Here is a 14557-nt window from a genome sequence, read left to right on the forward strand (position 1 = left end):
TGCAGGCGAACAACGGGGACGGAAACGCCACGACACTCCGCCTCAAAATAAAAACTAAATCAAATAAAAAAAGTCCTCCAGCTGCCATGTTTTAACAAATACATCAGCTGATGTTCAACAGGGTGTCATGATCCTTTAAGAAAACGTAAAAAAATATTTTAAAAAGGGACAAAACTTAAAAGGAGAAGCGACAAGACGGCGTGCAGTCCGCTTCTCCAACTGAGCAGGTTCAGACGAGGAGACTGTATACAAATAAAACAACATGGCCGCTCTCTGAAAGTAAAGCCAAATCATTTGGAGCGCCCCCTACTGACCGGGGGCAAAATACATCATAAGCTCCGCCTCCTCAATGTGCAATATGTCAGCAGCTTGTTGCTGGGGGGATATTTAGGATACATTTTTATCAGGAGGAGGAGAAGATGCGTCGTCCATCTTTATAAACAGTCAAAGGGAGAAACAGAAAGTTGAACTTATCCACTGCTGAGTTTAGTGTGTTTGTCTCTTTCTTTCTTTTTCAGGGTTAAAGGAAGAATGTGCGACTTTAAACTCCAGCATGAAACCAAAACAAACTGCTGTTTGGCCACGCCTCTGCTCTCCTACAGCGACACACCGCTAACCCCTCTCAACTCGTAGCGCAAGCGGTGGACAAAATTTTCCTTGAGCTCGATCACCTGTGTCCTGCATTGTTGTGTTAGCATGCTAATGTTAGAGTATGAGTATGTTCTTCTTCTTCTCTCTAGTCCTTGACTAAAACAGCTTTTATACACCTTCCTGTCCATGTAAACACGGCTCTGACAACAACACAGCCAGCGGGACTCAAGCTTCTCACTCATTGTAGACAGTCATGACTCAGAGAGACATTTACACAGGAGAGACTGGATTTATGATATATTTATGTGGAACATGTCGCACATTCTTCCTTTAAGAAAATGTAAAAAACAAAACTGTTTGAACGTCTGCGTTCTACTGACCTGATCTTACTTCATCATGCCATGTATCCAATCAAAATGAGGCGTCACTTGGCATTCAGGAAGTAAAAAAATCTCAAGTTGTGGTCTGGATGGAGACATTTCTGTTTCCAAAACCTCATCATACCCTCAGATTTAAATATCAGATTGTGTCTGTTAAATGATGAGTCAGCCGTTTGGTCAAAAAGTGAAGAAGTGGTCAATTAAAAAAATAATAATGAAAGAACAGTAATGAGAACAGAGGAAAACAAGGAAAAAGTGACAAAACATAAAGAAAAGTGCAAACAAAGAAATAAAAAAAAAAAGTGCCACTTCCTTTTCACAACATAACCATGGAGACAGCCAGCAGTGTAAACATAGTTATGGCAGCAGCTGTCTGATTAATACATGTGTTTACATTGTTATTATTATTTTCTTTTATAAAGGTGCGGTGTGAGATGATTATAAATCAGCAGTCAGACAGGGAGCGACCTCAGTGCTTGCTGTTCGGCTTCAGGAAGCGTTGCGACTTCTGTCTCGCCATGCGGTGCTGCTGCTGCGCCACCTGAGCCTCCGATATGGTCGCCTGCAGCTTCTGTTGGTAGTCATGGTAACAGAGGAGAGGGAGGGTGAAAAAAAACCAACAAAAAAAAACATGGCAACAGGAAATGTAAAGACACAAACATCCAGACAGAAACATGTGTGTACCTGAGCAGTGATTGTGTCTTTGAGCTGGATGTTCCTCACGGGCTCCTGATTGTCTTTCTTTGGTAACTTTAACTTCTGCTGCTCCTGAAACACAGACAGAATCTCTTTTCACTCAACACCTCTGTTACTACTTCTGAAGATGATACAGAGGGGAATCACTTCGTCCCCCACCCCATTACCAAACATCACCTCTTACAGCTTTAGACTCAAACACATCCTGACATGAGAGGAGGGGGAGGGGCTTATTAAAAGCTGCTCGTAGATTTAGCTTCTTTCTTTTTGGTACCTTGCAGTAGATCTTCAGCTCAGTCCCCATCACAGCTGGAGGACGGTAGAAGTTCTCAAACAGACACTCCCACTCTTTGTTGAAATGACCCACAAAGTTGATCTCCTTCACACACATTACCCTCCTGCACAACAATGACAACAACAACAACAACAACACATGAAAACAATTCAATGAACATACTTAATGATGAATAAATAACACAGTCAAACATAAAAATAACAAAGACCATAATAAAAAATAACTACAAACAGAAGAGAGTAGGAGGGAACTCTTGCAGGTTTTGGTTAACGGTTTTTACCTGTTTGTGACGATGATGTTTGTATTTTTGTTTCCGGGGTACAGACAGTGATCTCTGAACACTTCACCATCCAGCTGTTTGATCTCTGAGCGCTGAAAGCAAAAACACAACATGTTCAAACACACACACGCACTCACACATGGGACATCAAGGAGCTGTGGCTCAGAACAAACCAGATCTGTGACCATGTCTAAAAATCTATTTTTAGATACTATAAGTTTGGGGACTTAAACACATCTATGTATCTAACCACAGTGAAATAGTATGTGCATACACATGTCTGTGCATGCAAATTAGGTGCAATAAGACCAGTACTTCATAAACACGTGCAATACTCCGACACTTTCCCTCCTGTAGCAGTAACTGTTAACCTTTGAACTCTGAAGGTCACTTTATCCCGGTTTGTTCTGAAAAACATGGCACAGCCACTTTTAATGCTTGTATATTTTGATTGCCTGATTGTATTTTATTATTGTGTGGACTAACTAGACACTCTTCATAAAATGGACAATAGAAAAGAAAATGAGATCCATTCTCATCTTCTCCTGAATCACATTGTTCACTCAGCCTGTGCTCCTCCGGGATGTTTTCAAATCTGCTGGCTTCAAGAGCGAGAAGGAAGGATTCCTGTTCTCACCCGAGCGACCAAACACCTCTTAGGAGGTAGGATTCAGCGATTTGAATATATGTCCGTCATTTTGGTTGCAACAAGATATCACTGAACCATTTCTCTTTATAACCAGCAAGTCAATTCTTTCTGATTGTGTTCAAACTGCACGTTGGATTATTTCTATAGATGTAATTCAGCCTCCTCAAAGACAGCGTGAAGCTCTGCTGCCCATGAAGAACTTGACTTGACTTGTCACTACCAAAGAGAAACCTTCTTCTTACTGGTCCTGCCATCTGACATAAATGAAGCGATTCCAGAGTCTGATCATTCCTTCTTATTGATCCAGGAGAACATATCACCCTGAGCACCACATGTTTGCACTAAGCGGTCCAGTTAAGTTCGGTTCGGCTCGGTACCCATTTGTTGGCGTTTCCACCTTCAAAAGTTGGGAATGGAACCAAGATATGGGATCTGTCCCGTCCTACTTTTTCGGTACCCTTCTGTTGGGATGCCATGGGTACCGATCTGACCCTAAAGGGTCCGTTTTGTTTACTTTGTCCCTGTTCTTCTTCTTCTTCTTCGTTGATAATTAATAGCGGGCTACACTGTGATGTCACACTATTACATAGCTGACGCGGCTAAATGTGAATATGTGTGAACCACCAACCTGTCAAGGCACTACATTTCTACATGATCCTGTATTTGATCATGATTATAAACCCCTCTCTTTCAGCCCTGCTCAGAACAGACTGTTTCTGTGTCTGTACCTTTAAATATGTAAATGAGCTGTATCTGACCACGCCCCATCTCTGGAAGGGCTTGGGTGTCTCAGGCTTTCTCGATCCATGTTCTATTGTTTACGGTGAGAAGGCAGACTCAGAGGGCAGAACAAACACCTAGCTGTGGGAGTGTCACCCACCTGGGGGAGGGGCTACTGCCCTTTGTGATGTCACAAAGGGAAAATCTCCAAACGGCCTGTTAGAGCACACTTTTTCTGAAAAGTGGAGCAGGCAAAAGACGGAGAGGATGGACTTTTCTCATCATTGGGGGGTTTGTAGACGGACTAGGGACACATGTTAGGGTTAGAGAAACATGGTGAAGTGTGTTTTACAGAATATGTCCCCTTTAAAAGAGACGAGGCAGGAAATGTAAAGTAAGAGGCAGAAAGTTACAAGACGTCTCTGCTCTGTGTCAGGATCCTGCTCATCACATTACACTTTGGAAGAAAGACGTCTGATGTATAGAAAAGTAGAAAAATGTTTGCAGGGTAAAGAAAGAGAGAGTGAGAATAAGGAGTGTAGTTTTATTAAAGATGTCACACTCGGTTACAGAGCTGCGGGAAACACACACAATGTTACAATTCACTTGGCAGCCGCTTTTATCGAAAGCGACGTACATCAGAGAGTAAGTACAACACTAATCCATTCATACACCGCCACAGAAGCAGCGGGAGCAATGCAGGGTTAAGTGTCTTGCCCAAGGACACATCGGACATGTTGCTCAGCTGGCGACGACTTTACCAACTGAGCCACAGCCACCCACACACACAGTGACACACACGGTTACACACAGCACAACAGTGTGAGAGGTCATGCTGCATCACTGAAGATTATAATCAGTTCACACTTAAATATACAAAGATATCACCACAGAGACAGAATCATTATATCATGTACACGCTGGGAATGAAAAGGAGCGCTACGATCCGTTACAAAAATAGTGCTAAGCTCTATGAGAGAAGATTTACAACGCCTCGTTCATCAAATTATAAATGCTTATAAATAAAAACTAGAATACAAACTATCGTTAAGAAATGGTTAGAAACAGAAATGAATCAGTCAGTTCGGTAAATCAGAAACAAAAAGCTGATTTCTGTGTTTAAAAAAATGTCATCAAACGGAGCTGAGTGTAAAAAATGTTTGAGGTATGAGAGGAAGATATTCGCTTGGCATGCACAGAAATTAAAAGAGGACAGTATTTATAGGTGTATATACAACGATAGTCATTGATTAAGGTAGACTGACAATGTTTATACAATACTGTAGAAATTACAAGTCATTATACATATATATATTTATTCTGTATTATTACACTTCAGATTTGTCTTATAAAGGATAAATATAATTTATGGTCCTTAAAGCACTTGAAGGGTTAAGTTGAGCGAAGCAAACCCTCTTTATTCCTCATCCAGCTGCATGTAAAACAAGAAGAAGAGGAAGTGGAAGAGGAAGAGGAAGTGGAAGAAGAAGTGGAAGAAGGAGAAGAAAGTGGTTAGAGGCAGACATAAGCAGAGTCGAAAAAGGACACCAAAACTGGTTATTATAACACATTGTTGTTCAAAGGAAACATGCTGAAGATGCACTGATACCCGCACTCTTCCTGCCAATTTGTAACCCAATGTAAACTGTACCCCGACTGCTCTACCCTGTGGGCTGTACCTAGCTCAGTCACTCCTTGCTAAGTGCTAATGTTGGCTCTTTAACTCAGTAGAATGCCAAATGGAGCAGCAAGAAATTCAGCCAGTCTCTCAGATGACTGGAGGAGATCCTGAAGTATGTACATATTCAAAATAGACTTTGAATCATGAATCCAGAATCGTTTTGAATGGAAAATAGATTCTGAATCGAATCATGACCCCAAGAATCGAAATCGAATCGTGAGACACCCAAAGATTCCTCGCCCTATCGGGGACGCTTCTGACTCGAGGCTGCTCCAAACCGATTATCTGCCCAGATAATCTTGTAGTGTGAGTCGTATAAAGATCCAATCTTGAAGCCCCCAATCAGCTCGTCGATCGTCGGGGACGCCCCCGATTTAAATAAAAAATGTTAGATATTTAGGATTTAAAATATTGACAATTACGTCATGAAAGAGTAGTGTGTGACTACAATCATCGAGAGAGACGAGGGAGGGCAGTAATAAGTGTAGTAGTCGCGACCGGCGGCAGGAGGCAACCCGCACATGTGAGCTGGTTAACTGTAATGCTCGAAGTTACAATCTGACCTCCAGCTCTTCATGAAGAATAAACCATCCATGTTGTCCACGTCTCTCAGACATTTCTTCACCCTAACTCGTTTTTTTCTCTCTCTGCACAAAGCATTAAAAAACAAAATTAAATCGCCGGCTCCATTGTTTACGTGAGGTCAGGTGGGGTGGTGCGTTCTTATGTCGGGCACGATTATATTAGTCATATCCTGTAGTAAGTGATGTGCTATGATTCTCATATCTTGTAGAGTGAGCATGTTTGAGATTAGGAGAAGATGACCTGTTAAGATTATCCTAAAGTGTGTGATGCTGCATGATTTTAAAACTCCTGCAGTGTGAGCCAGGCTTTAAGTCATTTGATTGTTGTAAAATAGAGCGTCATGGTGATCTTACATGGAAGAGGTCAAAACCCTGCGACTCTGTCAGGTCATACGGTCGGATGATCCCGTCCTCCCTGATCAGACGAACCGGCCTCAGTTTGGTCACTTCCTCTGTCGACTCCGCCACTCTGACATCACAGGAAAAAAAACACACATGAACTTATTTACTTACCTAAGAAGAACCATGGAGAAGGCAATCAGAAAAATGTTTTGTATATTTCTCTAAAATGAACACAGGGGGAGTTCCTCAGGGCTCTGTATGTGTTCTTCTTTACTTTATATCAGTATGTTTCTGATAATCACTAACCCCCTGTTAGGCTGTTTAAAGAGAGCAGTTTAATGTCGAGTGCACACGATGCGGTGAGGTGCTTCACGCTGCTCAATATCTCACCTTTCTTGGCCTCTACAGTGACAGCATGAAACAGTAATTTAAAACAGGTTATCAGGAACTGACTGATGTGTAACATGACAGATGGATGCCCCAAACAAAGGGAAGGGGAAGGGGAGGGGGAGGGGGGGTGATGAAGATCACTGAGGCATTGAGGAAATGTTTCAGGAACAGAAGCAGGTCGTCGCGGAGTTCGGATTTGTGTTTTTTTTTGTTCAGTTTGGGCAGCTCATTAAATAGTCATCAGTACCTTTACCAAAACCTGACATAATGACGACAAATAACAGGTTTAGATTCTAATATGTTTACACATTCACTGTTTCAGGTACTCCCAAAACATACCCGTACTTATACAAACTTAGACGTCTGTGTAGGCTCGATCATATCAACTTATTATTTTTAACATTTGTCACTACAGACACAACTACGGAGCCCCTCAAGTCCCAAAAAGTGACACTTTCTTATTTTACACATTTATTGATCTAATACTCACAAGATAATTATGTTGTCTTTTTAGGTATTGTTTTTGTTAAAATCAAAGGACAAACAGTGATTTAAAATGTGTTTAAAAAGTGTGTGTGTGTGTGTGTGAGGAGGCAGGTACAGCGTGAACACAATGTGTGCCTTACCACTAGTGTACATTTTATTTTTTTAAGATTTATTTTTTTGGGCTTTTTGTACCTTTAATGTAGAGATAGGACAGTGGATAGAGTTGGATATCAGGGAGAGAGAGAGAGTGGGGAATGACATGTGGGAAAGGAGCCACAGGTGGGATTCGAACCTGGGCCCCCGCTTGGAGGACTACAGCCTCTATACATGGGGCGCGCGCCACCAGCGTCCCAAATGATTAACATTTTTAATCAACATTAATCATGTTCATGTTTGAAATTCTATTATTTCACATTAAGAATAAAACTTGTCAGGCTTTTATTTTGAATTGTTGTACTGTCTTGAGCTGAGACTACTTAACTTGCTTTGTGCTTTTATTTTGAAATAAAGTAAGAAGTAGAATTCACCAATTCCACCCAAATGTTAACGGGTTTTACATCACAGAAAGTTTCCGCTAACCGGTCTCATCAGGTGACAGTGGAATCCTTTTTCCACAAAGAGTCATGTAAAGGTTCAACTTTGAACAACCTGTAGAAGCTCAGTGGGGTGTCTCCGTCAGTCAGGAGTTGGATTGATGCCACAACTTGCAGAGTCAAAGTTTTACCAAACACACTGCTGTCCTTAAAAAGCTGTGGTTCACATTCAGCGTAGTGTGTCCGCATGCTGTTTCCATTAGGGTTTGATTTTATTAAATAAATAACGTTTTGTTTGTTTTTGCCATTCATTTAGAGTCAGAGTGGACATATCCCTAAGGGGCGTGGCCTGTACAACTCAAGATGCCGCAGCAAGCTGAGGGGGCGGGGCTACGAGCATTGTTACAATGACGGATGTTGTGAGAATGAGGCGTGAAGATTTTATTTGTGACACGATGCAGCAACTTACCGTCGGGCTGCTGCCAGACATCAATAACATGCAAAGTCACACAAGAGCTGCCGCTGAAGCTCGTCTCCTTCATCTCACTCGTCAGTCTGAGTCGAGTCGACGGGTTAGGGTTAATCATTGCAACAAAAAAAAATTGCCCCTGAGAAGTAACTTGTTTCTGAACCTGATCAGCAGACTTTGAGCAGTGCGATGAAGAAGCCGAGCTTTAACGATCTCAATGAGTGATACTCACACACCAAAATCACAAGGAATAGAAAAAAACAAAACTCCAGGAAACAACAAGACGAGACAGAAAACAAAAGCAGAACATGTGAAAAATTAGTGGGCAGACAAGAAGAGAGACAGAGAAGCACACAGACAACACAGGAAGAATCTCACTGTGCCAAACACTGAAAACGATTTGTACTCTAAACACTGAAGCTATCAGAGAAAATAAATACACACACAGCTTTAACTATTTAAAACAGGAAACACACACATATTGGGAAGGTTTTCATGAAGTGCAGCGTACCTTTGGATGCCCTGGAAGGTGCTGCTGGCCATGTCGATGATGCCGCCCGTGGGCCGCGCGACCACGCCCACCAAGCCTTTCCCAATGCCCTTAAAGAAACCAGCTGCTCCCTCCTTCTTTGCGCCTGCACAAATACACAAATCATCATCAGTTTAATGGTCACACTTTACGCATAGCACACGTCACCATGTTGGTTTTCTCACACTAATATGTGTCCGTATTCTGTCTACAAAGCCCCAATGATGAGAAAAGTCTTTTCAGAAAATGTGTGCTCAAACAGGCCGTTTGGAGATTTTCCCTTCATGACATCACAAAGGGCAGTAACCCCTCCCCCAGGTGGGTGACACTCCCACAGCTAGGTGTTTGTTCTGCCCTCTGAGTCTGCCTTCTCACCGTAAACAATAGGACATGGACCGAGAAAGCACCGAGCACACCCAAGCCCTTCCAGAGAGGGGCGTGGTCAGACACAGCTCATTTACATATTTAAAGGTACAGACACAAAAACAGCCTGTTCTGAGCAGGGCTGAAATAGAGGGGTTTATAGGCAGGATCAAATACAGGATCAGAGTGGAATTAGAACAAGAAACTTCACACACATGTTTTGGGAAGCTCTGAGACTTATTTAAAACTGGTTCAAGAGGAGGAGAATATGTGACCTTTAACACCAGAGTAAGAAGGAACATGACCAAAACAAGCCAAATTTACAGACTTGTATCCCCAACAATTGCTGGTAATTTTTTTCTTTGCATCTTTGTTGTTGTTTTTAAAAGGATGTAAATGATCGTATGAAAACATTTCTTGTCAGTGATGTTGACAGAATTATACTACACTCACCCTCAACAGGTTTGGTGACGATGCCTGTAACTCCGCCCACGACGCCCTGTGGAAACACCAGAGTGTTACAGACCTGCTGACCTCAGATCAGCTGATGACCTGATTTCAGAGTCGCTCTCCGTACCTTCAGCAGTCCTTTCCCTCCTTTAGCCAGACTGCCTCCAAAGTCTTTGGGCGTTCGGTTCATCTCCTCTCGTCGTTTCTGCTGGTACTCTTTGTCCATGGTGATGGCTGCAAGACCTTTACCCACCGACCCCGTGATCCTGGAGACCATACCTGCAGCGCCACCTGCAGGACACGGGTGAGACAACATATCCAGCTGACATCACTGACTCATCCGTCATTCAGACTACCATTCACAACATCATAGTATACAGTATAACAGGAGTTCTGTACTCAGATAAAAGCAGAGAGGTAGCAGAGAGAACTCCCATGATTCCCCGCCAGCCTCAAGGTCATATTTTTGTTACTGTTTTGATTGAGAGCCCCCTGGCAGCTGATTTACAGGTACATACTGTGCGTTTAATTACTCCCACACATGAACAGAAAGTTGATAATAGGTGGATTTCACCTCAAAAGTATAAAGTTTATACAACTCAAAGACGTGTTTTCAAACGGCAATAGATAAGAATATGCTGCTGGTCTTGTTTAGACGCAGTTTCTTACCGACAGTGTGACCCAGCAGGCTGCGGACTCCGATCACAAAACCTTCTGCAAACTCCTCTGGGCCCTGAACAGCTCCCTGATGGACACACAGCAGTCAGTTTAACGTCAGATAAACACTAGTATCAATATGAAAAGGACCTCGATGTATCTGAAGAGGATTTCATGGATGACGTAGTTACTCAATGCTAGGCTAACTGTTAGCTAAGAAGGCCCATCAGCTTCTCTTCACTCTACATTTTGAGATAATAATGGAGGAGTGAGGAGAAGTATGAATCTCAAACTATAGAAGCCTGTGATCTTGATCATGTGTGTTCAAGGACTGTTGTTACTGACAGCACATCAAAACAAAAAACAAAGGTCACACAGGAATGGTTTTCACTTAAAGCTAGGAATATGAGGTGTAAGACATGATGTGTAAACTCTGCTCAGGACAGGTATGATGATATTAAACAGCTAAAGAAAAGAAAAATGCTACAACTGGAAGGTGATTAAACTTGGATATCTGGGCAGAATGCTCAGCAGTGAATCTGGTTGTGACGGACATTAAAGACAATATGTTGGACCCTGCTCTCTAAATCGGCCCTCCTGATCCCCCGAATGTTAGTCACTCTAGTCTGATTAGATTCCAATGTTTAAGGCAGAAGGAGCTCTTTGCTGCTGATATAAGCTGACCTTATTTTTGTACATGTAGTGTTAGCAGTATTTTGTGTTTGTGTGTGTGCATGTCTTATTACCTGAAACGGTTCATAGAAGAAGGCCTCTACTCCCTCAGACAGACCTCGGATCAGTCCAAACGGGTTTCCCAGGACATCCAGACCCAAAACCAGGACGTACATCTGCTTCAGGAACTGCAACCACAAACAACAAACTCTGGTCTTCAATCAGGAATGAACTTATTTAAACTGAAGACACACAGAGATGTAACCCAGTTTGAATGTTGAATTAGGAGACGACAGCTGTGCCAAATTTAATAAGAACAATGTGACTTAAAAAGTATTTTATTTCTCCATGTAAGATTTTATAAATCTCATCCAGTGTGGCTGGAATCGAAGGATTCTCAAAACAGGAAGTACAAAAGGAAAGGCATATTTTTTTAGAAAAGGTGGACGCCAAGAATGGTTTAATCCTTGTTCTCTAGTCCCTCTAAAAAAAAAATTAACAGTGTCTCCAACCCAGAAACATTTTTAATTGTTGGGGTTGGATGCCTTAAGACCTTTAAAGGCACGACTAGATAAAAGGAGAAGACAAATGGAATCTAAAAAAGATGCAAAACGTTACAGAGCTGCAAACATCATCCAGCTCTACACTCCCTCACGCCCACTACGCTCCACCAATGAAAGGCTTCTGATCCAACCTTCACAACAGGGTCCTAAGTCTCTAACTAGACTCTTCTCCTCTGTCGCCCCCTGGTGGTGGAACGAACCACCAAACTTAATTCTCTCCAGTCACTTTGTATCTTTAAGAAAAAGCTAAAGACCCAACTCTTCATTGAACACCGACAACCTTCATGATGATGATGATGATGATGCTGATGATGATATTTAGGATGGCTTTGATGCTGATTAGATCTCTCCAGAGACGCTGTCAATGTTGTTGTTGATGACAATATATTAACTATAAAAAAAGTGCTTCGCCTCTGGTTACTTCCTCTCAGCACCTGCGTGTCTGAGCAGACTTAAGCTGTTTGTTTGCACTTCCTGTTGTTGTTTCCTCCTCTCTAGGTCCTCGCTTGTGTTGTACCTACTCTCTGATTTTTGTCACTTTTGATCAAAAGCATCCGATAAATGAATTGTAGAAACAAGAAACCCACTGAGCCAGAGCCTGGTCCTCCTTAAATTTTCAGAGGCAGGTGGGCATATACACACTCCTTAACTCGAACATGATCAAACACAGGTGGGTCCTGATGTGCGGACAAATAGAAATCTGTAATACCTGCTCGCTGTAGTGTCGGACCACCGCCCACATCAGCTTGTCTCTGCGGTAGAACTGGTACTTCACCTCAAAGAAGGCCAGCCTGACAGAGACGGGCAGACGTCAGAGATTCAGTGTTTTATTTGGGATGTTTCCTTAAACTGACAGCCCAGAATGCATCTCTCCACACAAAAAAACCCCCAAAAAACACTCTGAGCAGCAGGAAGAGTCTCACTTGAAGATGAGGTCGTCAACATCGGTCAGCGTAGCTCCGATACTTTTCAGCAGCAGGTTAAAGGACTTGATGGCTGCCACCTCCTCGGTCGAGTCGTCGTCGCCGCTCGAGCCGAGAGACAGACTGAGGTGGAGCTGAAGTATCAGATATAGAAGAGGCATGCAAAAGCAGAGTTCAGGTCATGATGGATAATTCAGGAGATACTGAGTTAGTATATTCAGTTCAGCTCTGATTAAGTTTAAAGGTGAACTAAAAAGAAGTTAAACCCTGTGTCCGTCTCCTCACCTTGATGGGTGAGATGTGGAAATGTTCAAAGAAGCTGAGTCCCGACGTGTCGTTGAGCGACGCCTCCGTCAGCTCGGCCTGCAGCCCCTGCAGATCTGTCTCTATCAGCTGCGTCTGGAAACCACAACAAACACATTAACCCTCTGTGTGCTGATGATGTGTCGGCGAGTTGAATCTCCAACATTAACTCCGCCTCTACCTTCTGTCTGTCCGTCAGGGGGTCAGCAGCCGGCGTAAACAGAGACAAGATGGCTCCCAGGAAGCCCTGATCGATCTTCACCGCCATCTCCTGCACCAGAGCCATGAAGTACCTGACGTGCACACAAACACAAGTGTCAATAATCCGTTAAACCATTTCATTTGTAGGTGCCAGGATGTTGATACTCATATTTGAATGAGGCTGCGGTCAAAATTAAGAAAGTGTACCTCCTGAGCCTACGTTTCTTAATGGAAACCTGTGTGGTGAAAATGCTGCTTCACAGGACTTTTGGCGCTTACTCACTTGAACTGCATGACGTTGCTGTGCTTATTGAATCTGGTGATGATGGACACGTCGATGAAAGGCTTCGGCTCTGCAGCGGCAGAAAGATGAAGAAACATAAACGGCTTCATCAAACATTCACTGTTAACTCTGCATGTTCTGTCTCTAACAGCTAGATAGCAAGCGTGTTAATGTGACCTCCGCAGGAAGAGAAAGTTCATCATGGAGTGTCTATGTAAGATTTGTATATCTTACATATATGTAATGGTTTCTTTAACATCATTTTACACAAGAAGCATCCAGAAAAGGAGGACTAATGAGCATTCTCACTGAAGTAGAGCTCCGTATGCTCAGTTTGGTTTGTGAGAAAACAGGATTAAAAGATAGAGACTCCACAAGATGGAAAAGCAGGTAACTAAAAAGATCACCTGAGTCCAGGGCGATGGATTTTGGAGGAGGAACTGGATGGAAGACAATGGGGAAGATGGCCCCAGGAAGCTGGTTATCAACCTGCAAATAGAAACATGTCCGTTTATTATTTGTTAGTAAATAGTTCTGAGCATTTTGGGGGTGTAGAATACAATAGAAAATAAGAAATAAGACCTTTGTCGTGACTGTATGATGTACATGAATTATTTAAGAAATGCTTCTCCTTAAGTACAACATTCAGGTGTCACAGCAATGAAGCTGAGTTTATTGCACTAGTAGAGATTTGATTATTACACAGTTATAGTCGAGGGGGATAGGAGGATAATGCACTGAATAAGGGGTGTGTGTGTGTGTGTGTGTGTGTGTCTGCATGTGTGTGTGTTTACCTGCAGCCAGTGCAGCTGGGCCCTCAGGCTGCGCTGGTGAAGTGACTGTTTGAACTCCACCTGGATCCCAGACAGGAAGTTCCTCCTAATCTGGCAGGATATTGGCAGTCGCATCATCATGTTGGCTGCGTTAAAGTTCACCTGTCGACCAGTGACATCACACACTGTCACTCACCTCATTTGGAGAAACAACTGAAATATGATTGAAGGTCAAGAAGGAATGCCGCAGAGTTTAGATGCACCTTTGTTTGTATAATACGGCAGCGTGTCAAAGCTGAAACTAAGAAAACATATCTATAGAAACAAGCCAACAGACTTGCAGGTTGTTGCATGCCCTAACTGAAGTGCCAAGCAAACAGTGTCTCTGTTACAGTGCTGTTTGCATGACTGAAACAAGAGCACAAGCAGACATTTGGTGCAAAATCGGCCTCTTTCTATGCAAATGAGCGTCATTGCAAAATCAGTCCAATTCACAATTGCCAAAGAATCTGAAGAGCAGTAATTATAAGGTGTTTCACTGGAGATGCATTGACTTGACGATATCGGTCCTGTGTGCAGACATCAGTAAATAATGTGGCATGCAGCAATGTCAGGAATCATTATATACTGTATCTGTTGTGTCGCTTCATTTTAAAGCTTGCATGGGAGTATACTTAACTGCTGATTCAGAAAGGAGATTTTTTGTTTTCATGGTCAAACCTGATGGAAACTGTTGGCAGTGTG

At 42.6% G+C, this 14557-nt stretch overlaps 1 protein-coding gene across 3 annotated transcripts in view; it reads right to left on the reverse strand.

Annotated features, from left to right (window-relative positions):
* Positions 1 to 871: 871 nt before the first annotated feature.
* vps13c (vacuolar protein sorting 13 homolog C) overlaps positions 872 to 14557 on the reverse strand; it is a 62600-nt gene continuing 48914 nt past the window's right edge. For 2 of the 3 annotated variants that reach the window (XM_061044488.1, XM_061044407.1), the window contains 17 exons: positions 13835 to 13975; positions 13448 to 13529; positions 13041 to 13110; positions 12738 to 12849; positions 12539 to 12652; positions 12254 to 12387; positions 12040 to 12121; positions 10842 to 10955; positions 10108 to 10183; positions 9566 to 9729; positions 9442 to 9487; positions 8608 to 8731; positions 6231 to 6345; positions 2243 to 2334; positions 1942 to 2065; positions 1656 to 1739; positions 872 to 1542 (listed from right to left, as the gene is read on the reverse strand). In XM_061044488.1, coding sequence (XP_060900471.1) covers positions 1441 to 1542; positions 1656 to 1739; positions 1942 to 2065; positions 2243 to 2334; positions 6231 to 6345; positions 8608 to 8731; positions 9442 to 9487; positions 9566 to 9729; positions 10108 to 10183; positions 10842 to 10955; positions 12040 to 12121; positions 12254 to 12387; positions 12539 to 12652; positions 12738 to 12849; positions 13041 to 13110; positions 13448 to 13529; positions 13835 to 13975 — 1776 coding nt within the window. In that variant the 3' untranslated portion in view covers positions 872 to 1440. Of the gene's footprint in view, positions 1543 to 1655; positions 1740 to 1941; positions 2066 to 2242; positions 2335 to 4141; positions 5044 to 6230; positions 6346 to 8607; positions 8732 to 9441; positions 9488 to 9565; positions 9730 to 10107; positions 10184 to 10841; positions 10956 to 12039; positions 12122 to 12253; positions 12388 to 12538; positions 12653 to 12737; positions 12850 to 13040; positions 13111 to 13447; positions 13530 to 13834; positions 13976 to 14557 lie in introns of those variants that run through there. The other variant, XM_061044573.1, reaches the window with a different exon arrangement.

The sequence above is a fragment of the Labrus mixtus genome, chromosome 1 (assembly GCF_963584025.1).
Source record: "Labrus mixtus chromosome 1, fLabMix1.1, whole genome shotgun sequence".
Lineage (NCBI taxonomy): Eukaryota > Metazoa > Chordata > Actinopteri > Labriformes > Labridae > Labrus > Labrus mixtus.